The sequence below is a fragment of the Cynocephalus volans genome, chromosome 12 (assembly GCF_027409185.1).
Source record: "Cynocephalus volans isolate mCynVol1 chromosome 12, mCynVol1.pri, whole genome shotgun sequence".
Lineage (NCBI taxonomy): Eukaryota > Metazoa > Chordata > Mammalia > Dermoptera > Cynocephalidae > Cynocephalus > Cynocephalus volans.
The window spans coordinates 8,198,698-8,225,290 of NC_084471.1; the positions used below are offsets into that span (position 1 = coordinate 8,198,698).

A 26,593-nucleotide genomic window follows, 5' to 3' on the forward strand; every position below is an offset into this window, starting at 1 on the left:
CCGGAAGTTGCTTGTCGCTCCGTCGGGGGTGAAGGGGCGGGCTCGCGGCTAAGGCCAGTCTAAGCGGCTCTCGACTCTTTCGGCTGCGCAAGATGGCGGACATCTCCCTGGACGAGCTCATCCGGAAACGCTGGGCGGCGGCGAAGGGAAGGTGAGCGCCCTTTTCTCCTTTCAGGGTTCAGGGTCCGCGGCCTAGCGGGGCTCGGGGCGGAGGAGGGAGCGGCCGGGGCGTGAGGCGGAGGGCCGTTTGCTCCCGCCCCCTGTCGCAGCCGCGCTCCTCATTGGCCCGGTCGCCGCCACCGTCGCCGCCACCGCGGGCCTGGCCACCCGCCCGCCCACTGGTTGGAAGCGCCGTGGCTCCCGTGGGTCGGGGGAGGCCGGTGGCACTGCGGTGGGGGACGGGGTGCGCAGCTTGTTGGGGGAGGGGAGGGGCTGTCCACTGGGGCCCCGTGTCCCGGGGGGTCTTCGTGGCGCGGTCCCTCCCGCTGAAGACAGGCCTTTGGGCCCCGCTCCCCGGTGGTGTCCGCGCTTCCTCATATCCACCCATCTCAGAGTTAAGACAACTGAAGTTTACGGGGCAAGTGACTTGTTGAGACACTGCCGAAGCTGAGACTCAAACCCGAATCCCGCTCCCGTTCGCCTCTGCAAGCTGCCTCTGTGCACACTCACCTCCCTCTGCGGCGTCTGAAGTTTTAGGAGCGCTTTCTACACACACTGCCTTGTTTACTCTTTTCACGTGTGCTCTGTCTGCCCAGTTCACAAACGGGAAACAGGCTGGGAGAGGTGGAGTGACTTGCCCGAGGCCACGGAGAGCTGAGTTGGCCTCAGGCATGGGCAGAAAAACAGGTGGGACGGGCTGGGGGTTGGCTGGGTCCTGCGGGATGTAGCCCCCGACTCTCCTGGAGGTGCTTTGCAATTATGTGCCCCAAACTTGTACACCCTTAAATGTTATTAGTCATTTCCAGCTTTTGTGAGCTGATTTCTCTGTATGAAGAAATGAGAACTTGACTGATTTCCAACTCACACTAACCCCAGGCAGTAAAGATACTGGATACTGTTTTCTCCGACACCTTCATTCACTCAGCAGATGTTTATTAACACCTTCTGTATGCCTGTGGCTAGAAAATAGATTTTTTTTCTCTTGCTGTCCGAAATGAATCCCCCACCCCCACCGCTACAACTGCCACCACTACCACATAATCCACCAGCCACCACTTCACCTGGTTTCTGGTTCATAGCAGGCAGGCAGTTAGTATTTTTCTCCTCAGCTGTTGTCTGGGAGTAGTTCTCTCCTAGGTCTTCCCTCTTGTGACTGATGCGGAATTGGTGCTAGGTTCTCTGGCCACTTCTAGATCGGTGCAGGTTTCATAGGTTCTTCCGGTAGTCCCTGGTCATGCTCTCTCTGAGATTACTGTCCTCAGGGCCTGACTTCAGGCAGTCTGTCCTGTCTTTTCAGTCTGTACTTTTTTTGGCATTGATGTGTGCAAGGTCTTGTGTTGGGCAGTGGATGGAGCGGGGAGGGGGAGGTGTGGATCCACGGAAGAATGGGGGCTGTGCAGCCACGCAGACCTGGTTCCTGGCAGGTGCTACTGTTGGGTTCTTTGCCTCTCTGGCCAGGAGTCTTCTGAGCTAGGCAGTTTCTTCACTTGTAATTGTGGTGGTTCCTGATAGGTCATTGAGAGAATTAGATGTGAGAACTTCTGTTTTAAAGTTTGTACTTTGTAGTAGATGATGGTAATTATCATGGACCTTTCCTTAAAAGAGTAGAAAGCCAAAAAGCCCTGGGGACATAATTGGTAAGCATTGGGGCTCTAGAATCAGACCGCCAGGCTTAATTTCCCTGCTTCTTCCACTTTTCATGTGATCTTATGCAAGTTATTTAACCATTCTGCGCCTTTCTTTCCTTATTAATGTGGGTAATATCTCCTTCCTTAGGTTATTGTCAGGACTGAGAGAGTCAGTATACCTAAAGTGCTTTGAAAAGTGCCTGATAACTACCAAGTCAATAGATGTTAGCTTTTGTCGTTATCTTTACCAAAGGCTTTTAAAGAAGTAACATGATCCAATTTTCAGTGTGAGAAGATTACTTTGCTCTTATGTGAGGATTGGATGGGGGCAAAGAGTGCAGGCAGAGAGATCAGTGTAGAAGCAACCGGAGTGCAGTTTTGTTGTGTTTGGGTTAAATCTTCTGGAAATTCCATTTTTATTTCACTTGCACAGACAGCAAAGAGAGAAACTAGATCGAGGGTCCTTGTCAAGATATGTGAATGTCTGAATGAATTTCAGTGAACAAATGTCATTTCCTATAATAGATTCTGTTTTACGTGGTTCATAGAAGAAATCTCCATACTGGGAACTTTGGTTTTAATGTTGCATTGATATTCCAGGAAGAACTTTGTGCTTAATGGTTTAGGAAAAACCTTTGACTGTCTCAGAAAGCTTCTTTCCTCATCTTAATGGAAGTAGCAAAAGAGCCTGTGGAAGTGTAAATAACTTCCTTCCCCATTTGTCTGGTCATTTTGTTTCCTGTGATCCTGAGTATCACATTTGTGGAATGTGCTTGTTCTGTAGAGCAGCGATTCTGTTTTGTGTTCTTCACGCCTTGTAACTCAAGACAAAAGGCCATTATTGTTACCTTGGCCCCCATTAATCATCAAAAGATTCCTTGATTAATGGGGAAATTAATGGGGGGGTTAAGTGATACTTTGTCCAGACCATAATAAGATGTCCTTGCCCACACACAGCTCATCTCTAGTGACTTCAGTTGTGAAAGATCCATGGATGAGTCTGCCCAGGACAGCACTGGGCACCAGCTGCAGTGCAGGCCTGCCCCCCTGTATTAGTCCATTTCTGTTGCTTATAACAAAATACACGGAACTGGGTAATTTATAAAGAAAATGAAATTTATTTCTTATAGTTTCTGAGGCTGGGAAGTCCAATTGAATTATGTTCCCGCAAAACTCATTGAAGCTTAAATTGTGCTGGAGACCAGCTCCGCAGGATTTGTTGGACCTCAATAGGTGGTGTGGTCTCGGCGAGGAAAGAAAGAGATGGACCACAGATGTCTAGTGAAAGTGTGGGCAAGGACCACATGATCTTGCTTTTTTATATTTTTTACTTAACCTTTTACATGATGGTTTATCTTTTAATCAAAACATTTATTATTTTATCTCTATAAAAAAAGAAAAATCAGAATGTTCCAAAGCACTCATGCTGTGATAAAAGCACCCTCTCATGCATCAATAGTTCACCCCAAAGCCTGCGGCTTGTGGCCAGGAAACTATACAACAGCAGCATGCTTGGCATTAAAGAGCGCCAGACTTTTAGTTTAAACTATAATTCTTAAACTTCTTAACTTACAATTTAACCCTTTTTTAATCTTACTTATGCGTACTACTCTTAATTTTAATAACATTGATTAGTTAAGTTTAACAATGTAATATTACTTATACCCTATATTGATCATTTTAATTTATAATCAAAATCACAATGTTTATACCTTTTATTTCTCTGCCAGTAGACTCCGGGAACAGCACAGGGGACAAAGTGAAAAGTTAAATGATCCTACTCAAACTAACAAAAATGCACAGTATCATTCTTATTTTTACTAAGGAAAGAACATGTTCTTGGTAAGTCAAGTGAAACTGTGGGAGGGGGGAGAAACAAAGAAATCTGTAACTGATTGATGATCAATTAGTTGTAAGCACCACTGCACTCAGACCCACCATCTCCCTGGGGAATGTGGATAGAAATCCAACATAATAACTTCATTCCACACGTACAAGAGCATGACCACAGCCACAGTGGGTTAATGCACATATCACTAACAAGAAAGATTAATAACAAAATTAAATGGAGCCAACCCATGCTGGGAACATGCATCAAAAACACCTTTAGTACTGACAATGCCTTTTTAAATAAACCAATTAATTTTGATGTATTATTAATATGTCCTTTGAGAAACTCCAGGGAATTTCCTAAAGCCATACTAAGCCAAAAGGTTAGACTATTTAATTCTGGGAAGGCTTGTCAAGCAACCAAAGGTGAACAAACAAGAACTTCCATGGAGCCATGCCACACACATGGGACCCCCTTGTAGCCTGCAGAACAAGGGGTAGCACTCCTCAGCCTCCCATGCCGTTCCCTATAGCAGGACGGCTCATGGCAGAATTGTATTCCCCACGTTTTATGTATTAGAAACTTAGTCCCCACTGTGACTGTTAAGAGGGTGGAGAATCCTATTATGGTAATTGAAAGGTGGAGCCTAGAAAAGGTGATTAGACTGTAGGACCATGAGGTAGTGAATAGATTAAAAATGGTGGTCAGGGGTGTGGTTCTGAGGGTTTTAAAAGAAGAGAGTCTGTCTTCCTCCCTCTGCTCTCTCTGTTTCTACCATCTTGCAATGTGAAATCCCTGGGTCACTGTAGGCACCACCAGATGGACTTTGGACTTCACAGCCTCAGAAACTGTAAGCAATAAATTTCATTTTTATTTATAAATTATCCAGTTGCAAACATTTATTACAAGCAACAAAAACAGACTAATACACGAGGGGACATAATTCAATCCATTACATCACTCATGTTAATTTCTTCCTTTAGATATGAAAGTATCACTGATTAAATTAGTATCCCCTCAGAGGATAGCTGCCTGTCTACTCTCTACAACAAGTTAAAGGTGGCAGCCTTGAGTGTGCTGGAGTTGAGCAGCTCTGGGCCAGATGCCGCATCTGGGGAGTCACTGGAGCCATGGGGGAGTAGGACAGTGAACTTTTCAGTTCAGGCCAGGGCTCTCATCCTGGTACTCACTGCTTGTTTCTTTCTTTCTTTTTTTTTTTTCTTAAAGATGACCGGTAAGGGGATCTTAACCCTTGGCTTGGTGTTGTCAGCACCACACTCAGCCAGTGCAGCTAACCAGCCATCCCTATATAGGATCTGAACCTGTGGCCTTGGTGTTATCAGCACCACACTCTCCCGAGTGAGCCACGGGCCGGCCCCTCATTGCTTGTTTCTGTTGTGAGGCGCTCACACAGAGGAATCCAAGACCAACATTGGTTTTGTAGCTCTTTTAATAGTTGACAGCTCTTTTTGGTGTTACAGCTCTTTTTGATATTACAGCGCTTTATCGCTTGCAAGCAAGGATAACACTGGGGAGTGAAGACTCCTAGATCAGTGTCTCCCCGAAGAAAAGAAATAGGCAGTCTTATATAGCCAAAATTCCCACCCTGACTTTCTGCCCAAGTTTCCATTCAGGTCTTCCTATGTAAATGAGGGATGCAGTCCTGCTAATTTATATTGGCTGATTATGGGACACAATTCATTGGTTAGCTCTGGAGCCTAATTTGTATCCAGACCTTAGGGTGGTGTGAGGCTTATCTCCTATTAGCGCATGGATACAGGTGGGTGCAGGAAACAGGCAAGCCAGAGTTTGCGATTAAGACAGCCGAGCATAAAATTTCTAAAACAGTTTCTCTAGCAGAAGGGGTAGGTCCAATAATCAGAAAATGCTCAGGGTTCCCTACTACAGTTTCCTTGTCAGAGTAAGATAAAGGAAATGCAGACCTAAACACAAAAAGGAGGAAATGAGTTTCTATATAACTTGGAGGGGAAGAATTATGTTTTAAAGCGAAACATCTGCACAAGACTCTTGGGTAAGAGGATGATGTCTTAGTGTCTTATTTTTTTTTTCTTTTTTTTTTTTTTTAAGAAGATGACCGGTAAAGGGATCTTAACACTTGACTTGGTATTGTCAGCAGCATGCTCAGCCAGTGAGCTAACCGGCCATCCTTATATGGGATCCGAACCCGTGGCCTTGGTGTTATCAGCACCACACTCTCCCGAGTGAGCCACGGGCCGGCCCCGTGTCTTATTTCTCTTTGTGTGTCTAAAGCACCTAATTCAGAGTTGATCCTCAGTAATAGTTCGAACTAAACTGTTTTCTCCCTATAAAAATGACCTCAGCACACATACTCTAACCCAGAAACCCCCACAGATTAAAGTCCACTTTATAATCATCCAGGGCCCCCCTTTATGGGCCTGAATCTTTTGGACTGGAAATCGGTCCAGAGCTGGCTACGGCCCTGCCTTCCACAGATGGAGCCAGGATGGTGAGGTATTCCTAGCCCCTACAGACACTCCCTGATCATCACATGTCTGCCAGGTTCCTGTCGGGGTATGAGGAAGAGAGTTGAGGGTCCAGTGAGGCATGCCTTCTTACCTGCCCGCAGCACTTTTCCCAGGACCCTGTGGAATGAACACCTGGTGAAGGCTTGGAAGCAGTTGCAGAGTTGCCGTGTTTTGAGTATAATGGTGGCAGGGCAGCTTAGAGACTTACACGCAAAACTTTCCCCTCCCAAATATTTACTGAGGACGAAAGTGCAGGATGTGTTTTGGCAGCACCACGCTCAGCCAGTGAGCAAACCGGCCATCCCTATATAGGATTCGAACCCATGGCCTTGGTGTTATCAGCACCGCACTCTACCGAAGCAGGATGTGTTTTGGGAACATTAGGAGTCCCTGCAGTAGGGAATGAGGCTGCAGGCAGGAGTGGAAGCCAGGCAGAAGTTGGGGCCAGACCGGAGGCTCCCCTGAGGGGTTAGGCTTTGTTAGGGAGCTCTCAGCAGTTCTTGGAGCAGGAGGGTAGCATAACTGAGTCTGTGTTTTAGAGACCTACCCCTAGCAGGAGTGTTTATTTGAAAAATTCCTGATGACTAATACCTGCCTTATAACTAGTACTGCTGCCTGCTGGGACGAATAGCTGTCTTTTCATGCAGGAAGAGGAGCTGTGATTATAAAAAGCCAGAACACTGAAGCCCCCTAAAGCTGTTCATAAAAGGAGTTGAAAGAACTGGTGTAACTAGGGAACTGAGTGCATCGGATTGAAGGGAAGTAGCTAGCTCCTACACCACAGCTACCTTCACCTCCCTCCCCCAAATGTACCTTTCATGCTCTTTGGATAGATAAAAATGCCAGCGCAAGGCATCTTGGTGATCTTACCTGCCAGACAGGCATTATGGCATATGGGTCCTCGGTGTGTGTGCTCACCCTCTGGTACCTAAAGAGTATGTATGCTCTGTGTCCCTGGGCTTGACTGAAGTTCTAAGATTTTCTTCAACCTGGGGATAGTACTCATGCTTCCTTAACCTTTTTAAAAAATTTTTTTTGAAAGTTTTAATAGTGTATTGGAACTAAAATAACAGACACTAACAATAGGGAAGATTATTTCTTTTATATTTGTTTTCCTTTCTTTATGTCTTAAAGTTCTGGACTTTATTTTTGACTCATGCTTAATTTATTGGTGCTTTAACTAGATATAGTGAAGTTCAAATCCAGCTCTTTTTTCTTAGGATAGTTAATCTCCTTGAATCTCAGTTTCCTCATTTACAAAATGTGGACAATAAACTTTCATTGATCATATTCTTTGTAAAGCTTTTCATAACCCCAGTAGCTAGTTGCCTCTTACATGGCCATGGCAGACATTGCTTATCAACCATAGACTCCTGTGGAGTATGGAAATTTCCTCAGAATTCTCATTATGACACTTCAAATAGCTATTACCTATTATCAGAGAAGAGAAACTGTTAGGAAATAGGAATAAGTTAAAGTTGCACAATCCTACCTCCCCTCCTCCTTATACGAAGATTTTTTTCATGCAGAATTGGAGTGAACTGAAAAACTTTTGAGACTGCCCCTTTTTCCATTCTGTGTTCAGGGATATGAAACTTGTTTTCAAAAATCTCATTGTTTTAGTTATTTGAAATAATTACTTTTGATTGTGTATTAGTCCATTTTGTGTTGCTATAACAGAATACTTGGAACTGGGTAATTTATAAAGAAAAAACGAAATTGTTTACAGTTTCTGAGGCTGAGAAGTCCAAAGTCCATCTGGTGGTGGCGACAGTGACCTAGGGTTCTCACATTGAACGATGGTGGAAGCAGAGAGAGAAAGACAGACTCTCTTCTTCTTTTAAAGCCCTCAGAACCATGTCCCTGACCATTTTTAATCCACTCACTACTGCGTGGTCCTACAATCCAATCACCTCTTCAAGGCTCCACCTTCCAATTACCATAATGATTTCCCACCCTCTTAACAGTCACAGTGGGGACTAAGTTTCTAATACATAAAACTTGAGGGACACAATGCGAGCTTCAATGAATTTTTGGGGGACATAATTCAATCCACTACAGATCGGTTGTCTTTTTTTCCTTTTTTTTTTTTGTTAATATGTTTTATTGCTTGAATGATTAGTGAGATTGGGTAACTTAACTTCTTAAAAGCAAAATTGATGCTGTGGGGTCCTAGATTTGCCCAGTTTTATGGTATTCTAAAATCATGGAGTATCACATGATGAGGTGGTCCCACCTCCTTTAGTTATAAATATCAGGAACCCTTTGGTAATGAGGGGTGCCCTGATGATGGGAGGAGGTGGAATTTGGGAAAGACAGAAGAAGATAGGAAATTTTGGGGAAAGGATCAGGTTTGGATTGGGCTGTGTCTGGTTCCCACTGTGTGGTGGGTGACGTTAATGAAGTCTTTTAATTTTATGGTTGCTTATGCAGCCTGGTTCCATTTGTAATGTTCTCTCTTAGTTGGAGACCAGTTCCTCTCTATTCCAGGAGGCCTTTCCTGAAGCTCCTGCAGGAAAATCAGGATCTGAGCCCTCCTCTGAGCTGCTAAGATCCTTGTGGGTCCCGCTCAAAGGATCTGTGCCAGGGTGGCCCTGTGCCCTAGCTACGTTGCTTCCCTCTTAGCTGGGAAGGGTGTTTGGAAGCCCAGATCCTAGCAGAGCACCAGGCTAGTCTGTGAAGGCTGGTTTCTCCAGGAGAAGCCCTTCAAGGATAGCTATAATTTCTCCTGTCTTATCTCCCCTGGGGCTTGGAGTAGGAAGGAGGGAAGCTTGGACCGCGTTACAGTGGAGAGAGTATGGGCTGTGGAGTGGGTGGACCTGGGAATCCAGTCCCAGCCATGCCACTAGCTCTGTGATTCCTTTCCTCTTCTGTAAAATGGAGGTGATCACAGTTAACCCCAGAGATTGTAAGCCCTTGTCATTGTCCTGATGCAGGATGTGCTGCTAAGCAGTTCTTAGTCCTGTGGGAGACTTAGGCTTGTAAACAAATCATTGTGATGCAGCATGGTAAGTGCCTTAATGGAAGCTTTGTCAGTGCTTGAATGCTCCAAAGTGGAGCCTCCAACTGGGGACCACAGGAAGCAGCTTTGCCAGAAGTGATGTGGGAGCAGAGAAAGAATGCTCTTGAGTGTGGGGAAGTGAGGAAAGCTAGACACCTCCTCAGCTGCCTGCCAGAGCCGCAGCGGGGAGCAAAGAAACTGCAAGCTGTGGGCTGTAGTGGGCTTTTCCACATTCCGTCCATCTAGAACACTCTTAGACTAGTAACTCTTCCCAGACACTCTGGGCCACCTCTAAGCCTTCCAACAGGCCTCTGGTGTCCAGTTGCTTGCAGTGTGCCCATAGACTTTGTACCTTCCTCTTCGAGAGTAGAAGTGTGATTATTTCGGTATCTATAGACAAGCCCTTGGTTTAGAGTACCTGGAGGCCTGTACTTCACTGCATTCCTTTTGGTAACTTGATTGCTTGGCCCAATGCCTGTGGCTTTTGGAGGGGTATGCAGTTAGTGAACAGTTTTGTCTGGCGTGCTTTCTACTAACCCTGGCTTTATCTGGATCTGGGTGGTAAATGTTGATCAAAACCCTTTTACAGGGCCGGCCCATGGCTCACTCGGGAGAGTGCGGTGCTGATAACACCAAGGCCACAGGTTCGGATCCTACATAGGGATGGCCGGTTTGCTCACTGGCTGAGCGTGGTGCTGACAACACCAAGCCAACGGTTAGGATCCCCTCACTGGTCGTCTTTAAAAAACAACAACAACAACAAAAATCCCTTTTCCCAATTTCTTGAGTAGGACTTCAGTAGCAGCTCCTCCTCCGAGCCAGTAGCCTGTTTCTTTTCTTTGATGGACATCATCAGCAGATGTGAGATGTTAAAGCATTTTTTTTTTTTTAAGCCAGTGGGGGCATGCTACCTGCCAACTGCTCCTGGGGGTAGGGCTTTTTTATGGAGGTCGTTTTGTTCCCTCCATTTCTGCCAGGGGCCCCTTAGTGTACCTGTGGGTTTCTGGGGTTACCACAAAGCAGAACCCCACCATTGCCCAGGGCTTTGCAGGCTCTGGACCACGAAGCCTGGGGTAGCCCAGTCCAGGGGAGGACTGCCACACAGCCATTTCCTCTCCCTGGTTGTGAGTGCTGGCTTCCCTGAACCCCATGTTTTCTGCTCTGCTTTCTTTAGTGCCTCCATCTCCCAGAGTCTTCACATGAGAAAGTAGGGCAGGATGGACAAGCAGCCCCCTCCACTTTAAACCTAATCTGATGAGTCTGTAAATGACCCCTCTAGAAACCCTCACTTCCACCCAGTTCTTGTATGAACCTACTGGAAAGTATTTAAATCTTAAAGTAATTTGCCATTTTCCAAAGAGAAAAATGGTACTGTGCATCACTGCCTGTCTTAGTCCGTTTGGGCTGCTGTAACAAAATACTAAAAACTGGGTGCTTATAAACATCAGAAGTTTATTTCTCATGGTTCTGGAGGCTGAGAAGTCCAAGATCAAGGCACTACCAGATTCCATGTCTGGTGAGGGCCTGCATCTGGTGAGGGCCTGCATCTGGTGAGGGCCTGGTTGTAGACTGTCTTTTTGCTGTGCCCTCACATGGTGATGTCAGGGAGCTTTCTGATGCATCTTTTATATGGGCACTAATCCCATGTATGAAGCCTCCACCCTCATGACCTAATTGCCTCCCAAAGGCCCGGGATTAGGTTTCAACCTAAGAATGGGGTGGGGGTGGGGGTGGGGGGATGTCTACAAACAAAAATTCAGTGTATATTACTGTCTTAGGTCTGGCTCTGGCATATTGGAGGCAGTAGGTATTTTTCCATCATTTGAAAGATAATGAGATGAAGGTCCAGGTTTGCCTTTATTGGTACCAGGTAGACTCACCTTTGGGTGTAGTTCTAATATTTATTAGCAGAGAAACTGGTGGCAGTCTCACTTCAGCCACTTGAGGAAGAATGAGGCAGTAAGCAGATCCTGGTGACTTGCCCAGTGAGAAGGTTGCCTCCTAGGAGGCTCAGGCAGTGAGGTGGGAAACATACAGGAACTTGTTTATTTAGCAGTTTCACCTTCTAACTCTAGGTCAGAGATTCTCAACATGGCTCTTCTCCAGAATCACCTATAGAGTTCAAAATGCAGATATCCAGGCCTTCCCCAGATTTCGATTTAGTATCTCTTGAGTGGGATCTGGACAGTTGTATATTTAAGAAGCTCCAGGCCTGGCCAGTTAATTCAGTTGGTTAGAGTGTGGGGTTATAAACACCAGGGTCAAGGGAGAGAGTTTGGATCTCCGTAGTGGCCAGCCAGTAAAAAAAAAAAAGCTCCACAGGAGTTCGGTGGGTTTTTTTGGCAGCTCCCAGTGCGGGGAACCAAACCCTTGACCTTGGTGTTAAAAGGCCACACTCTAACCAGCTGACCCAACCGGCCAGCCCGCCACAGGAGTTTTTGAGGCTCAGCCAGAGCTCAGTGCCACTTCTGAGGTACTAGACCCTGAAAAAAGAATGAGTCCCTTTTCCCCCTCCCATCCCAGCTCAGGATAGAGGGAGGAAACAAGCAGATGTAATAATAGGCACAAAGGAAGGTTGTCCTGGAGGAATCAGGGAGGGTTTCCCAAAGAGGAGACATTGACATAGGAGTCCCCTGGCAGGGTCTCCTGCACAGGAGTGGTTGTTTATGGTGGCTGGAGGAGAGAGGCCTTGTAGGGGGGGTAAGATGATGGGATGAGGCAGGAGAAGCCTGACACCCCAGGAAGGACCTCCAGCATCGTACTTGGAAAGGTCTTCTGTTTTCTTTCAAGCCACTGAAAACCAGAGGAACCCCAGAAAGAGAATGGGGCCTGTTCAATGAAGTTTAATTCATTTCCAATTCTAATAGTCTGAATTTGACATTTTTGTTATTGCAGAGTAATTTTATTTTTCTTTTTTACCAACTCTTGTATTATATCTTCAACCTGGTAGTCCTCAAGCTCTAAGCCAGATCCACATGTTGTCTCTTGGTCCCAGCCCAGTAGGAGGTGTCTGCCTGCAGCAGAGGCCCTCTTTGTTAATCATCTCATCTTTCCAAGCCTGTTTCTCCCACTGTAAAATGGGCATAATAAGTGCCTCTGGACATGCTGACAGGGCTGATTGAGAGTGTGGATGTGGAAGACCTTTGAAAACTAAATTTGCTCTTCAGATGGGCAAGACTATGATATTTGGGGGAATTAGTTTATTTTATTTGACTGGCATTGTCTGGACATTATTGTCCATAATGTTGTCTCAAAACACCTGGTCTAGGTAGCAAAACTGTCTTAACTAGTAATAAAAATTGTCAGGCCCTCCTTCTTAATTTTGTTTATAATGCAAAGTTAAAATCCATGAAACCAGGAAAGAAGTCTATACTTTATGCAGACTTAATGGTTTATGCAGGCACAGGCAGGGAGCAGCTTTCTGTTTTCTCCAGGACCTCCCCTGTCTCCAGTATTACCATGGCTCTACTTCCACGGGATACTGTTGACAACCAGATCCACTTAATATTGCAATTTGTATTTGCAGGCTCAGTGCCAGACCAGGAGTTGGAGGAGTCCGATCTCGAGTTGGGATCCAGCAGAGCCTTCTCAGCCAGCCAACACGCACAGCCACCTTCCAGCAGAGATTTGATGCCCGACAGAAGATTGGCCTCTCAGATGCCCGGCTCAAACTGGGAGTCAAGGATGCCCGGGAGAAGCTTTTGCAGAAAGATGCCCGGTTTCGGATTAAAGGGAAAGTACAGGATGCCAGAGAGATGTTGAACTCCCGCAAGCAGCAGAGCACAGTGCCCCAGAAGCCCCGCCAGGTGGCTGATGCCCGGGAGAAAATCAGCTTGAAGAGGAGTTCCCCTGCTGCGTTCATAAGCTCACCCATTGGGACAGTGACTCCTGCTCTGAAGCTTACCAAAACCATTCAGGTAAGTCTGGCTTTTGTCATAAATTCCCAGAAAGCTAGTAACAAAGGTACATTTGGGCAGGAGGCCAGGAATGTTTCGGCAAAAATACTGTTCTCTCAACTGTTGGTATAGCACTTTGCTGCTTACAAAGGCTTTTTACGTACATTATAGCCAAATAACCATATGAGGGAGGCAAGGTATTATCTGTTTTGTGTAAAAGAAAGGGGAGGTCCACAGAAAAATGGACTTTTCCAAGTGAGATCGTGGTAGAGGGAAGAGAGGAGAAAGGACAAAACATTTATTGAGCTCTTGCTGTGTGGCAGGCACTTAACATAAATGGTCTTACTTATTCCTCACTCCAGCCCTAGGATTATTACACCAGTTTTATAAAAGAAGAATCTGAGTTTCAAAGATATGAAATACTGTGCCCAACACTACACAGCCAGTCAGTGAGAGGACCAAGGTAGGGGCCCAGTCCAATCTGGCTCCCAGTGCAGTGCCCTGGCCACCCTCAAAAGCTGCCACCCCAAAGGGAAAGGAGAAAATATCATATAATCTTGATAGCAGCTTTGGTAATAGGAACAGCAGCAGCAGCAAACGTTCATTGAGCCAGGTTCATTAAGGCCTACACGTGCATTACTGCATAGTCTTCGGGATGACAGTTCTTCTTGTCTCTTTCCTGCTTTGCAGAGGGGGCAAGGCACTCTAGTACCTTTTACCAAAGACCAAAACTGCATGCCCACCATATATCAAGTTCAGTGACCCCCTACTCGTAGACAACACATGTGGACTCTGTAGGATGAATTATGACCACTGAGTGTTTCTAGATTCCACAGCAGAAGGCCATGCTACCACTTCATACACATCCTGCTGGAATGAGGATCAACGTTGTTAATAACCACCAGGCCAAACAGGTAGAGTGTGTGTGTGTATGTGTGTGTATGTACACATATGTGACTGAGTATGCATGCTCGTGTTTTGATGAGTCTTCCTTAGGTGATTTGACTGAAGCCCAGCCTGCGGTTCCCAGTTCAAAGTGTTGGAGGAGAAGTTACATTTGATTTTATGCAATTTATGAATTTTAAGAAGACACTTCTTAATGGGGGAAGGGAGGCTTAAAAAGCACAGAGGAAATTAAATTCTCTCAATTTTTTTATTTTAAAAGTTGTATGTGCTTTATATAGAAAATTTGCAAAAAAGTCCCTCATGCTCCTTTTCTGGAAAGCCAACTGCTGTTGAAATTTTGCCATAATTCCTTCCTGGTTATTTTTTCTTTTTTTTTTTTAAAGTATCATTTTTATTTAATGTGTACCTATATTCTTATCCAATTTTGTGTATTTCTTTTTTCACATTGTAACTCAAGCATTTTCCTGTAATATTTCACATTCACTGTAAACATTTTTAATACCTGCATAATCTATTGAGTTGACATTCCAGTTTATTTAAACCATTTTTCTGTCATTTTCATTGTTAGAAATGCTTCTCCTATGAATGTTTTTATAGATGAAGCTCTTTCTAGGATTTGGATTTATTTCTGTAGGCTAGATTACCTGGGATGGACTTTTCAAGCCAAAAGATATAAACAAACATTTTAGGGATTTTCGACAGGTATTGCCTACTTGTAAAAAGGTCCTTTTCATGTACTTGGAAGTTGCAGTATTCTCACTGGGCCCCTGTGGGCGGGGAGTCAGCCCTTCAGAACTTGAGCCCAGCCTCCCAGGCCAGTCTTCCCAGTCACCTCTACCCCTGTCTGCTCCTCCTTTGTCACTCACTCACCCACTCCATCAATCATCTCCCTATTGTGCTTGTTCCAGATGTCTGTTAAGGGCCTACATGCCACTTTGGCTTTTTTATTTCTTTATTCTCAGAATTTGTATGACCTGGATGAAGACGATGATATTACAGCTCCCATTCCTACGAAACAGATGAAGTGTGCAGCCTCAGGCAGCTTTCTCTACCATGTAGTATGGCATTTTATGTTTTTCTTACACTCACTCTGTGTCTGATCTGGTGGATGGGAGAGGTTATTCAGAATAGGGCCTTTCAGTGCAGAAATATTTTTTTGTTTGGACCATAAGATATTCAGAGTTGGAACTAGTCCAACCCATTGGTTTTATAAATGCTGAGACTGGGGTGTCTGGTGATTTGCTCAAAGTCCCACAACAAGTGAAACGCAGAGCTGTAGCTCCCAGTCGCTGTGTTTGAGACACTTCAGGGAAAATGTCAGTAATCCCACAGGAGGGAATCCCATTTTTCTTTGTGGCAGAACATTTTGCATGCTTCCTAAGCCTCCATGAGCAGCAGCTCTGGACCCACTCTTGGATTCTGGATCCTCTTGGTTGGTATTAACGAGAATAAACCTCACCTGACCTATGGGCTCTACCATGTACAGACTGCATGCAGGGAAATCTTGCGAGGCCAGGGTGCCTAGATGTCGTGTGGAGAAGGAAAGACAGCAGCGTCTGGGAGCATCTGGGAGGTCTGCACTGCTCAGCTTAGTGAATTCAGCCAAGTTACAGACAGGCCAATGGGTTACCTGGCCAGATCCCCATTTGTTTTGCCTTCAGAGGTCCAAAGACTCAATTTTGGTTACCACCCTGAGTGTGTGGACCAGTCTTCTGGTTACTAATTAAGCTCTTAAAGTAGTGTGTGAAGATGAATGGTGCCAGTTTGTTTCTTTACAAAGGGACCTGGCCTTTCTGAGAATTAGACTGCTCAGCTCTGCTGCTGAGGGGACTATCAGCTGGCTCAGTTAGTGGCTAACCCTAATTGATAGCACTAATTGAAAAAATGCTGTATATTGACTGATTTAAGACTCTCCCTCCTTCCCACCTTGTGAAATGGGTGCTATTATTACCCTTGTCTTATGGATGAGGAAGCAGGCACAGAGAAGTTAAATAAACCTGCTCAGCATCACCCTGCCTGTTTTGAGTAGTGGATCTGGGAGTTGAGCCTACACAGTCTGGCTCCCAGGGCCACTTGTGTAACCATAGCTGTCCTGGCTCTTGAGACTCAGAAAGTGGCTTGAGGAATGTGGATCCAGCATGGGGAGCATCCCCTCACTCCCAAGACTTTGAGAGGCCTGGTGACTTGATCCTGACCTGTGCTCTGGTCTGCCTCTGGCTGCTGCATTCCTCCTTTCTCCTTGGGTCAGTGCCTGTAACACTGCCCTAAATCAGCAAGACCCCCTGCCACTTATGCTTCGTGCATCTTTCCTCAGACATATTAGTACAAGGGAGTTTATATATCCAAGGGACTACATCCCCAGTTGGGGGTGGGGTATTGTTTCTGGTGGTTTGCATGTGCCAGATTAGCCAGAATGTCCCTGACAGTCTTGGAGCTGATGAGGCCAGGCTACATGTGATGCCTGTACGTGGCCAGAGCAGGGACCAAAAAGCTGGGAGTTCTGGGTTGTCTTAAGAGTGGGTTCCTATGCCCAGCCAGCCTGGAGCTGATCAGCCCATTTTGCTAGAAGCATATCTAGGAATGAACTTCACCTCAAGCTTTCGGCTTTCAAACCAGCCCCAAATTGTAGGGTTTTTAGAAAGTTTAAATGGGGTGAGTGAGTTTCCAGGTTAGGACTGTGTGGATGCTTTCTGCCAAGAGCTTCCGACACTGTGGAAAGTGACTTCCATGAACACATGTTTGGGTTGTGTGTTTTTCTCCCCTCCCGCCCCTTACCAGTGGGATGTCACTGGCAGCCAGCAGCCTTTTTGGCTCCAGACCGCTTATGGGTTTGCGGAGCTGGGAGACATCGAGGGTTCATATATCCATCTAGTTGTCAGCCACTGTTCTTCAGAAGAGTGCAGGTCTCTGGCTTCTCAGATTCCTTTCTGCCTCTTTGTTTAGGCTGGGCTCAGCAGTTCCAAGCTCTCCATGTCCAAGGCCCTCCCTCTCACCAAAGTGGTTCAGAATGATGTATATACAGCTCCTGCTCTTCCCTCCTCTGTTCGAACAAAAGCCTTGACCAACATGTCCCGGACACTAGTGAACAAGGAGGAACCCCCCAAAGAGCTGCCACCTGCTGAGGTGAGGTGGAGGTGACCACAAGTTGAGTCAGCCTGTGTGGGGTGGGCAGTGTGCTGTATATTCCCCACTGGGCCCTCACAACACCCCCGTACCACCTCCATTCTACATATGAGCAAACCACGACCCAGGGACCTGCCCTCAAAGAGCTTGCAGGCTAGTGGGGACAACAGACCACCAGAGAAATGGCTGTGTCTGGTGATAATGGTAGAGGTTCTCCCAGGAGAGAGCTGCTGGGAGCACTGAGGAAGGAGCATCTCATTCCACTCAGGAAGTCAGGGAGGCTATGAGGAGAAAGTGCCGTTTGAGCTGGGTAGATCTTGAAGCATGAGTAGCATTGCAAGCCAAGGCCCAGGAGCCTGAGGCCTACATATGTGGGGAATGATGAGAGGGTCTGTTCCTTTAGCATAGGGTGATTGGGGTGTGATGGACATTGAGATCCACGGGGCCCAATTGTGACAGGCTACCGTGGGGGTTTCCTCTGGGCCTTCCTGGTGGTGTGCCTGGAGTGATTTCTGCTGTGTGAGTGCGTGACAGCTCTCTGACTTTTGGTAACACTCTTTTCTGTGTGGCAGCCTGTCCTCAGCCCTTTGGAAGGCACCAAGATGACTGTGAATAACCTGCACCCTCGAGTCACTGAGGAAGACATCGTTGTAAGTACTTTAGCCTGCCAGAACTTCAAATCTCAAACCACTTCTGTGGCAGAGGTCCCCAAGACCCCCCCAGGTTTGAAGATTTGCTGGGCCTCAGCATAGAGTTGTACTCAGGGCAAAGATTTTTTTTTTTTTTTTTTTTTTTAACAGCAAAAGGATTCAAAGCAAAATCAGCAAAGGGGAAAGACTCATGGGACAAAGTGGGGGGAACCAGGTACAAGTTTCCAGTGTCCTCTCCCAGTGGATGTGCTTGATTCCCCCAGCAACAAGTGACGACACGTGCAACCAGAGAAGCTCATTAAAGACTCAGTGCCCAGAGATTTTAATAGGGACTAGTCACTTAGGCATTCTCCACGTAGCATGTGCCAAAATTCTAGATTCCCAGAAGGAAAGCAAATGTTCAGCATAAACTGTCAGCATAAGCCATATTGTTTGCATAGGTAGGCACAGTGAGCTGCTCTGTCAGTTAGGGTGGTGGGAATCCTCTTAAAGTAAAAGTTCTTCAGCCAGGAACCAGTGTGGGGAGCAGGTCTTTCAAAGGAGAGTAGTCAGGCTGTCTGTGCTCACTCTCTTCTGCACAACTTGTAAACCAGGGCCTGCTGCGTGGCCTGAGTCTCAGGGTCAGGGGATTTCTGTGCTATAATGGGTCCTACATGGGATCCTTCAGTCCCACTGTGTTGTTACATTCATTGGTTTGTATTTTTCATGAGTCTTTTGAACTTCCTGCCTCTTTGGGAGTTTAGGAGTTCACATAAGGATTCCAAGGTAAAAGGAATGAGATGGAAGGGTGATATCTGGTGGTTGACCACTCTGGATTGCTTTCCTGATCCATCCTTTCCCACCCATGGCAGTCATGGGCAAAACCTGTCAGGTTCCTGGTGAAGCAACTAGGACTTCCTTTTCAGCCTCATTTTCACTCAGGCAAAAATGCCATTAGTTTAGAAATCTAGGCACTCGTTGAACTGTCAGATCACAAAGTTAATACAACTAGAGACTCCAGCCTCTCCCTGCAGTTGAGTCCTGGGTTCTGTAACAGCCCACACTGGCCACCGCATTTGTTACTAGTCTTAATTGTGAAACACACAAGTGCTGTGTGACTGATTTGAGAACTAAGCAGGCTCACCAGCATGTCCCTTCTTCAGTAGGCACAGTGCACTGAATAGTGCACAAGAATGGAAATTGTAGACTACTTTGTGTTATACTTGACAAGTTATAAAGAATTGAAGCATTCTTTTTCTGATTACACAAGTAATAATAGCTATCATTTATTAAGCACTTACTATATGCTTGGCAGTTTGTAATTAATGGTCTTTTTTTTTTGGCAGCTGGCCGTTATGGGGAGCCGAACCCTTGATCTTGATCAGTAACTGAGATTACACCTAGTATTTAGTTCCATATGTTGGGTTTTTTCCCCCTTTATCATTAAAAACAAATTATTTTTAGGACCTTTTCAGAAGACTCTCTTTGCCCTCACAACCTTATGAAAAACCAGTTGCAGGTGAAGAAATGGCTTGAGTGCTAGTCAGCCTCTCTTGTTTGTCTCCACAGTTTGTTCCCTTTCTGGCCTCAGACACCTTGTCTATAAAATGAGGAAGGCATTGGAGCTAATGATGATAACGTGTACAAAGCACTGCATTAAAAAAATTATCTCAGGGCCGACCTCGTGGCGCACTCGGGAGGGTGCGGTGCTGGGAGCGCAGCAGTGCTCCCACCGCGGGTTCGGATCCTATATAAGGATGGCCGGGGCGCTCACTGGCTAAGCCTGGTGCGGCCGGTCACAAAAAGCCAAAACAAACAAACAAACAAACAAAAATCTCAGTTGAGCTTTTTTTTTTTTTAAAAAAGATGACCAGTAAGGGGATCTTAACCCTTGACTTGGTGCTGTCAGCACCATGCTCTCCCAAGTGAGCTAACCAGCTTTTTTTTAAAAGACTGGTAAAGGGATCTGAACCCATGGTCTTGGTGTTATTAGCACCACACTCTCCCAAGTGAGCCAAGGGCTGGCCCTTCTCAGTTGAGCTTTTCAATGACCCTGAGAGGTAGGTAAGACTGGTCCTTATTTTCAGAAGAGGAAACAGCCCCAGGGAAGTTAAGTAACTTGCTGGAGATCACACAGTTGATAGGAAGCAGAGCCCCAGGGATCACACTGGGTCTGTTTGACTTAGAGTGACCAACTCTCCCAATTTTGCCAGGGACTCTTTTGGTTTTAGCACTCAAAGTCATGTCTTGGGAATCCTCTCAATGCAACCAAATCAGGACTGTTGGTCACCCTAGGTAAAACTCCAGAATTTGTATTTCTAACAGATTCCCAGGTGACATATTAGCGACTGTCTTTCTTTGATGAGCCTACACTTTGATCCTCATGACAGAGCTTTCAGAAAACTTTCATAGCTGTTATCTTTGTTGAGGAGGTGGGCATTGAGGTGGGAGGACTTTGGCACTGACTGGCTGGGAGTTCACAGGTGCTCTAAGGCTTGTAAGCCCAGACTCATTTCTCACTGCCAGCATGGGTTGTCCTTTATCTGGTCCTGTGTTGTTGAGGCCTGCGAGTTTCTCAAGAACACCACCCAAAGTGGAGTCTTCCTGAAATCTTGGGCACAGGGCATATTTAGTCACAGTGCAGCCACCAGCTACCCCAGAGCCCTCGGAGTATGTGAATGTCAGGCAGTCAGAAATTCTCCCCTCAACTCTTCTTTGCAGGAGCTTTTTTGTGTGTGTGGAGCCCTCAAGCGGGCCCGGCTGGTCCATCCTGGGGTAGCGGAGGTGGTCTTTGTGAAGAAGGACGATGCCATCACTGCATATAAGAAATATAACAACAGGTGTCTGGATGGTAAGTTAGAAGCAGCCCCCTTACCCTCCTGCTCCTCTCTCAGCTTGCTGTCAGGCAGCAGGTCTTCCAGGGCAAGCCTTCTTCTGAGATGGGTGGAAGGACATCCTGGTACAATCACCTCTCTGGGGCCTACTGTGCACCAGGGACAGGCAGGGATGTTCAGTCTCTGAGTAGTGCTGAGCTGGGGGTTCCATAGGGTCCTGGATTTTCACTCAGCCCTTGAATTTAAGTCCAGCAAGAAGGGAAACATCATTTTTCCATGGATGGTTCTCTCTCAAGAGGTCTTGCCAGGGAAGCCAAGAGCCATAGCCGCCTCCTTCCAAATGTTGGACTTCTTTCTTCTAGGACATAGGTTCCTCAAAGGCCTTGACTAATTGTTGGCACCTGGGTGAGCTTTACTCCTACTGAATAAACTACTGATTTCATTGAATTCAGATTCACATTAATCATCTAAGGGTAGACTGTGGAGAGGAACCCTGTCTGCCATGCTTCTTCTTTTCCACTCGTTTGTTCTTTCAGTGTTTATCGAGTACCTACTATGGACCAAGGCCCTGTGCTAGAAGTGGAGAAGCAGAGACTAATAAAACATAGTCAGTGGGGTTCTGGTTTGCACTTCCCTGATGGGTAATGATGTTGAGCTTCTTTATTTTGTGTATCTTCTTTGGAGAAATGTCTAGTCAGTCTTTGCCTACTTTTTAATTGGGTTATTTTAAATTATTGAGTTGTAAAAGTTATTTATTCTTGATTTAAGTCCCTTATCAGGTAAATTATTTACCAATATTTTCTTATTCTGTAGGCTTTTTTCACTTTTCTTTTTTAATATATGCATTTACAGCTATAAATTTTCTTCTAAGCATTGTTTTAACTGCATTCTATAAGTTTTGGTATATTGTGTCTTCATTTTTATTCATCTTTAAGTAATTTTTCTTGTGATTTCTTCTTTGACTCATTGGTTACTTAAGATGGTTTTGTTTAATTTCCATATATTCATAAATTTCCCAGATTTTCTTCTGTTACATGAATGTTTAAGGAGAATATATATTATTCTGTTGTTGGGTAAAGTGTTTTATAGATGTTGTTATGTCTGGTTGGTTTATAGTGTTGTTCAAGTCTTCTGTTTCATTGTTGATCTTCTGCCTGATTTTTCTATTGACTATTGAAAGTGAAATGTTGAAATCTTCAACTATATTGTTTAATTGTCTACTACTACTATCACTTCTGTTAGTTTTTACTTTGTGTATTTGAGGCACTGTTTTTAGTTGTATATATGTTAGTAATTGTTTTTTTCCTGATGAATTGACCCTTTGATTAATTTTAAATCTCCCACTTTATCTCTAGTAACATTTTTGTTTTGAAGTCTATTTTGTCTCAAATTAGTATAGTTAATTTAGCTTTCTTAGGGTTGCTGTTCAGTAGTATATCTTTTTCCATCCATTTACTTTCAACCTTTTGTATCTTTGAATGTAAAATGTGTCTCTTATAGACAGCATATAGTTGGGTCTTCTTTTTTTTTAATCTAGTCTGACAGTCTCTGCCTTTTGATTGGGTTGTTTAATCCATTCACATTTAATGTTATCATTGATCATTGGGTTTTGTCTGCCATTTTACTTATTGTTCCTCTTTTGTAGTTTTCTTTTGCATTACATTAATATTTTCTAGCATATCATTTTAATTCCTTTAATGAGTTTGAGTCATTTTCTTAGTGGTTGCTCAAGGGTTTACAGTATATGTTGTAATTTATCATATCTGTTTCAGATCAATACTAACAATTCCATTAAGATATAGAAATGTTATTCCTCTATAGCACTTTTCCTTCTTCCCCTTTTTTTGTGCTATTGCTATTATACAGAACACATCTTACAGACAGTGGGAGTGCAGTCCTTATAGCAGTTAATCCTTCATGGACAGAGCGGAAGTCTTGTACTTAAACTTATGAATCCTCTTTTCACTGAATGTCATAGCATAAACATTTTCCCTACTCCTTTCTTCATAAACAAGTGTAGATGGCTTCACACTGGTTTCACCCTCACTTCCACACACATCCTCTCCTGTATGAAGCAAGGTTTGTTGCTACTTTGCTGCTCTGTGCTGTCATTGCTGAGGTTTCCTCACACCCTGGGATTTTCTCAGTGTCTGGGCTTGGCTGAAACCTGGCAGCCCCGTCCCCTTCTGTGGAGCCAGAGCTACCAATGGTGGGGTGTTCTGACCCTCGGTGAAGGAGATAGCAGCCCTTGTCCTTTTGTGTGAGGAGCTGAGGTCTCATGGCAGAGCCTTTTATTTCTTTGGTTTTTCAGGACAGCCAATGAAGTGCAACCTTCACGTGAATGGGAATGTTATCACCTCAGACCAGCCCATCCTGCTGTAAGTTCCAAAGGCAGGGGTGCTGGGGATGGGGCGGAGCTTTTCTTTTTGTTTACTCTGCATGGTCATCTCTTTTTATTCTGAGGTGTAAATTACCTGCATCACAGCTTTCCTCCATACTCCATTCCATTTCATCTGTTCTGATAGCAACTTGTCAATTAGGGTGCTTAAAATTGAACAAAGTGGTTTGTCTGGTCATTTCTCCAGAGGTTGACCCTATAGGGGTTAGCATCATGACCTTGTTCTCAGCCTTATAATTTAGAAACATCTGAGAGGAGAGTGGAGAGCAGGCCGTTCATGTGCCTGTCGGTACAACTGTGTGTGCATCACCCCAGTAAACAAACTCCACTTTCTTGTGATTGACTCCAATGGGTACAGTGCCAGGCACTACCCTCATTTTGTCACACACACCTTGGCATACGTGCCTGGCCCAGGACTGAGGACTTTTTTGGAGCCTGAGGTGCATAAAATCTGGCAGGACATCATTTTCTGTGTAAGAAGGCCAATACCCAGGGAGGAGGTTAGACTTGTGCATGTGGGTGGGATAGTGCAGGACAGGCCTGAAACAGACTGTGAGATTTAGAGAGATTAGGATTTGAACCCTGGGTAATGAATTATGTCATTTGCACAAGTTTCTGAAACTGTCTTCCAGGAATAAATTGTGTTCTAAAAATGTGTCTTAGGGTTTTATGACCTAAGTTTGGGAACCATTGAGCTAAACAGAATTAAATCAATGTTTTTAATTTAGGACTTCTTAGATTGTGTAATACACTTACGTGTGTTACCTACCTTCCAGGAGGGACATGCAGTGTTTCCTAAACTTAAAATGCCAGAACATAGAAGGTTGCCTCTCAGTTTTCTCATCAGTAAATAAGAAAAATGACAGATTTGCTACCAGGTGGAATGAGATAAAGGGGTGTGGAAAGGATTGTGCTCAGTGTGCAGCTCATAGCAGGCACTCAGTGAAGGTGGCCCCTCCTCATGTAGGGAAACTGACGAGGATGTTACCTCTTCTCTGCTGTCCACAGGCGGCTGAGTGACAGCCCCTCAGTGAAAAAGGAGAGTGAGCTGCCTCGCAGGGTAAATTCTGTCTCCTCATCCAACCCTCCTGCTGAAGTGGACCCTGACACCATCCTGAAGGCACTCTTCAAGTCCTCAGGGGCCTCTGTGACCACACAGCCCACAGAATTCAAAATCAAACTTTGAGCAGAGGAGCAAGGCAGCCAGAAGCAGGGGCAGAGGGGGGGCTCTGTTTCCCAAGGCAAAGCTTGTGACCAGTGGGTTCATCGGACTGGAGACCCTGAGCGTGGGAAGGGTCACTGGGGGTGGAGAGCTTCCTCACTGGATGGGACCCGCCTTTCTTTGTTGTGTTCCACCCTGTGCTCTTCTGTATGTTAACATTTCCTGTAGTATGTTTCTTCTCCCCTCTGCCTCCTCACTAAGGTAGGTTTGTGTTTCTCAGAGTGTGCCTCCCCAACCTCAGCCCCAAGCTGATTTCTTATCTGGAAATGGTGCACTAAATTCTCTAGGTGGCTTTCTTGTAGACCCATGGGATGCAGGGCAGGAGCTCTTTGAAGGATACTGCTTTTTCCAGGGGCTTAGAGGTTGCCTTACCTTTCTGTTCTTTAAGCTTTTTCAAACAAAGCAGAGAATGGAAACCCCTGTCATCCTAATGGGAGCCAGGTCAGCTTGAGAGCTGTGCCACTCACCCAGTTGGCCAGTGGATATGGCCTGGGTGGGGAATCAGGTGGCAGGCCTCTAGTCCTCATACCACAGTTGGCTCCAGGCCTGACCAGAGGTCTGGAGTGTGCCTAGCATCAAGGACAGGGTGATGTTGCTTCTCTGCTAGGAAGAGTATACCCCTAGCTCTTGGATTGGAGGGCTCATGCTGTCTCAGGCAACCCAGAGTAAATTCCAAGTCCACATTTCCCTTTTTCCTTGAGATGTGCTGAATGCCCCACCCACTTCTCTTGGTCTTCTGGGTGTCACTGCTGGGAGGGGTTTGCGTTGTTAGCCCTCCCAGTCCTCACCTAGCATGGCACTTATCACACACTAGTTTTGGTGCAAATGCCAGCTCTCTACTAGTTGGGCTTTTCAAAGGCTCTGCCTCCCATTCTGTAACACTGTGGGTTGGGGGGGGGTTATTTGAATGAGCAATGTTGGCTTACGCTTGGCTCTTCCTTTGGCCTCAGTCGTCTACAGTGGACTATAGTCAGGGATGCCAGAAGACATATATTCAGCTGCCACCAAAGGGCACTGTCCCCACTACCATGAATGACCCATTTATGACTAGAGAGATACTTTCCTTCTGTGACAACGGGGGTGATGGAGGGTGGGAGTGAGGAGGCAGGCAAGGGATTGGGGCAGCCCTACTAGGCAAGCTGGTGGGCTATTTCCCCAACATGGTCCAGGAAGTTGGGGTAAAACTATAGAACCCAGGAGCAGTCCCCGAATAACAGGGCAGCATTGCTCCTGGTGTCATTCAGCAGTCCCCAGCTGGTTGTTTGGGACTGTAAAGGGAATCCAGGGTGGCAGAGCTGGAGCAAGTTGGAGAGCAGGATTCTGGGAGGTCTGCAAAATCAGTAGCAAATGCTGTGAAAGGCACAAGCCTAGGGATTAAAAGGAACCTAAGACACTCAAGAGTTGCTTGAGGCTAGCCCAGTGAAGAAAAACCTAGAAGCTCATGTTTCCACAGAGTTAAATCTGTCAAGCAGGAAGGACCCAAAATTAGAACCCAACCTCAGTCCTCTAGCTCTAAGGTTGCCCAAGTTGGTGCTCTGCTCTCCAGTTCTTCAAAGAGTGCTGCTTTTGTTCTCTTACCCCATTTGGATGGGTACATACTGATTTCTCTTTAGCAGCTGGAAGACATTCCTCCTACACTTTATTCTTCCTGGCCCAGGAGAGCACCAGAAGGCAATAGGAACTGATTTCTTGGGTACTGGGAACAATCATCACTGCTTGGTCTCTGCTTAGAGTAGGGATGGTAAATATCCTGCCTGCGTGGCTTTGCCCTCCCCTCCCCCCTTATTTCCAAGCCAGGTGTGTTCTGGTTATCACAAAGGTTTATTGAGTCCAGCTGCAGCCACCTGGCCATCTGGACCTCATCCTCTGGATGTCCATATGGTACATTGAGGTGAGGAGAGGATTTATTTGCCACCCCTGCTCTACACAATGTCATCTTGGGAAACAGGGAAGAGAATGTGGTGGGTCAATCCTTGTGTCCTCCTCTACCTCCCCTCCCCCACATTACTTATCTGTGTCTCTTGTTCAGAAGGAGAGGAAGAGGCATTGAGGGAGGTGACTATGTATTACTTACCATTTCTGAATAAATGTTTGTTATTCCTACTTATGAGCTGTCATTTCTTTTTTTTTTTTTTTTTGAGGTTGGCCAGTATGGGAATCAGAACCTGTGACCTTGGTGTTACAAGGCTGCACTGTAACAAACTGAGCTAACCAACCAGCCTGAGCTATCATTTCTTAAAAGTTTGTGCCAAGTGGCCTTAGTGGGACGTGGTACTAGAAAATGGAAATTTGCTTCTGCTTTACTGCTCACCATCATGATCTTGGGACATTTACTCACAAGACTTGCTCAGTCTCTGCAGCTGAGAGAATGTGAGCATAAATGTCTATGGAAGTATAGGCAGATTGACTCAGTATCTCTTGGGCCTAAAGTGCCTTGCTGGGTATTAAGCACGGTCTGC

At 45.6% G+C, this 26,593-nt stretch overlaps 1 protein-coding gene across 4 annotated transcripts; it reads left to right on the forward strand.

The window, feature by feature from the left end:
* Window positions 1–26,241, forward strand: POLDIP3 (DNA polymerase delta interacting protein 3). Of its 4 annotated transcripts, none has more exons than XM_063076022.1 (9): window positions 1–151; window positions 12,653–13,043; window positions 13,850–13,936; window positions 14,891–14,986; window positions 16,872–17,051; window positions 17,624–17,701; window positions 20,402–20,531; window positions 22,826–22,892; window positions 23,921–26,241. In XM_063076022.1, the coding sequence occupies exons 1-9, from the start codon at window positions 93–95 to the stop codon at window positions 24,096–24,098; spliced, it is 1,266 nt and encodes a 421-aa protein (XP_062932092.1). In that variant the 5' UTR covers window positions 1–92; the 3' UTR covers window positions 24,099–26,241. The 4 variants fall into 4 exon arrangements, with proteins under 4 accessions (XP_062932092.1, XP_062932093.1, XP_062932094.1 ...); XM_063076023.1 differs by having other exon boundaries at window positions 14,891–14,983; XM_063076024.1 differs by lacking the exon at window positions 14,891–14,986.
* Window positions 26,242–26,593: the final 352 nt, after the last annotated feature.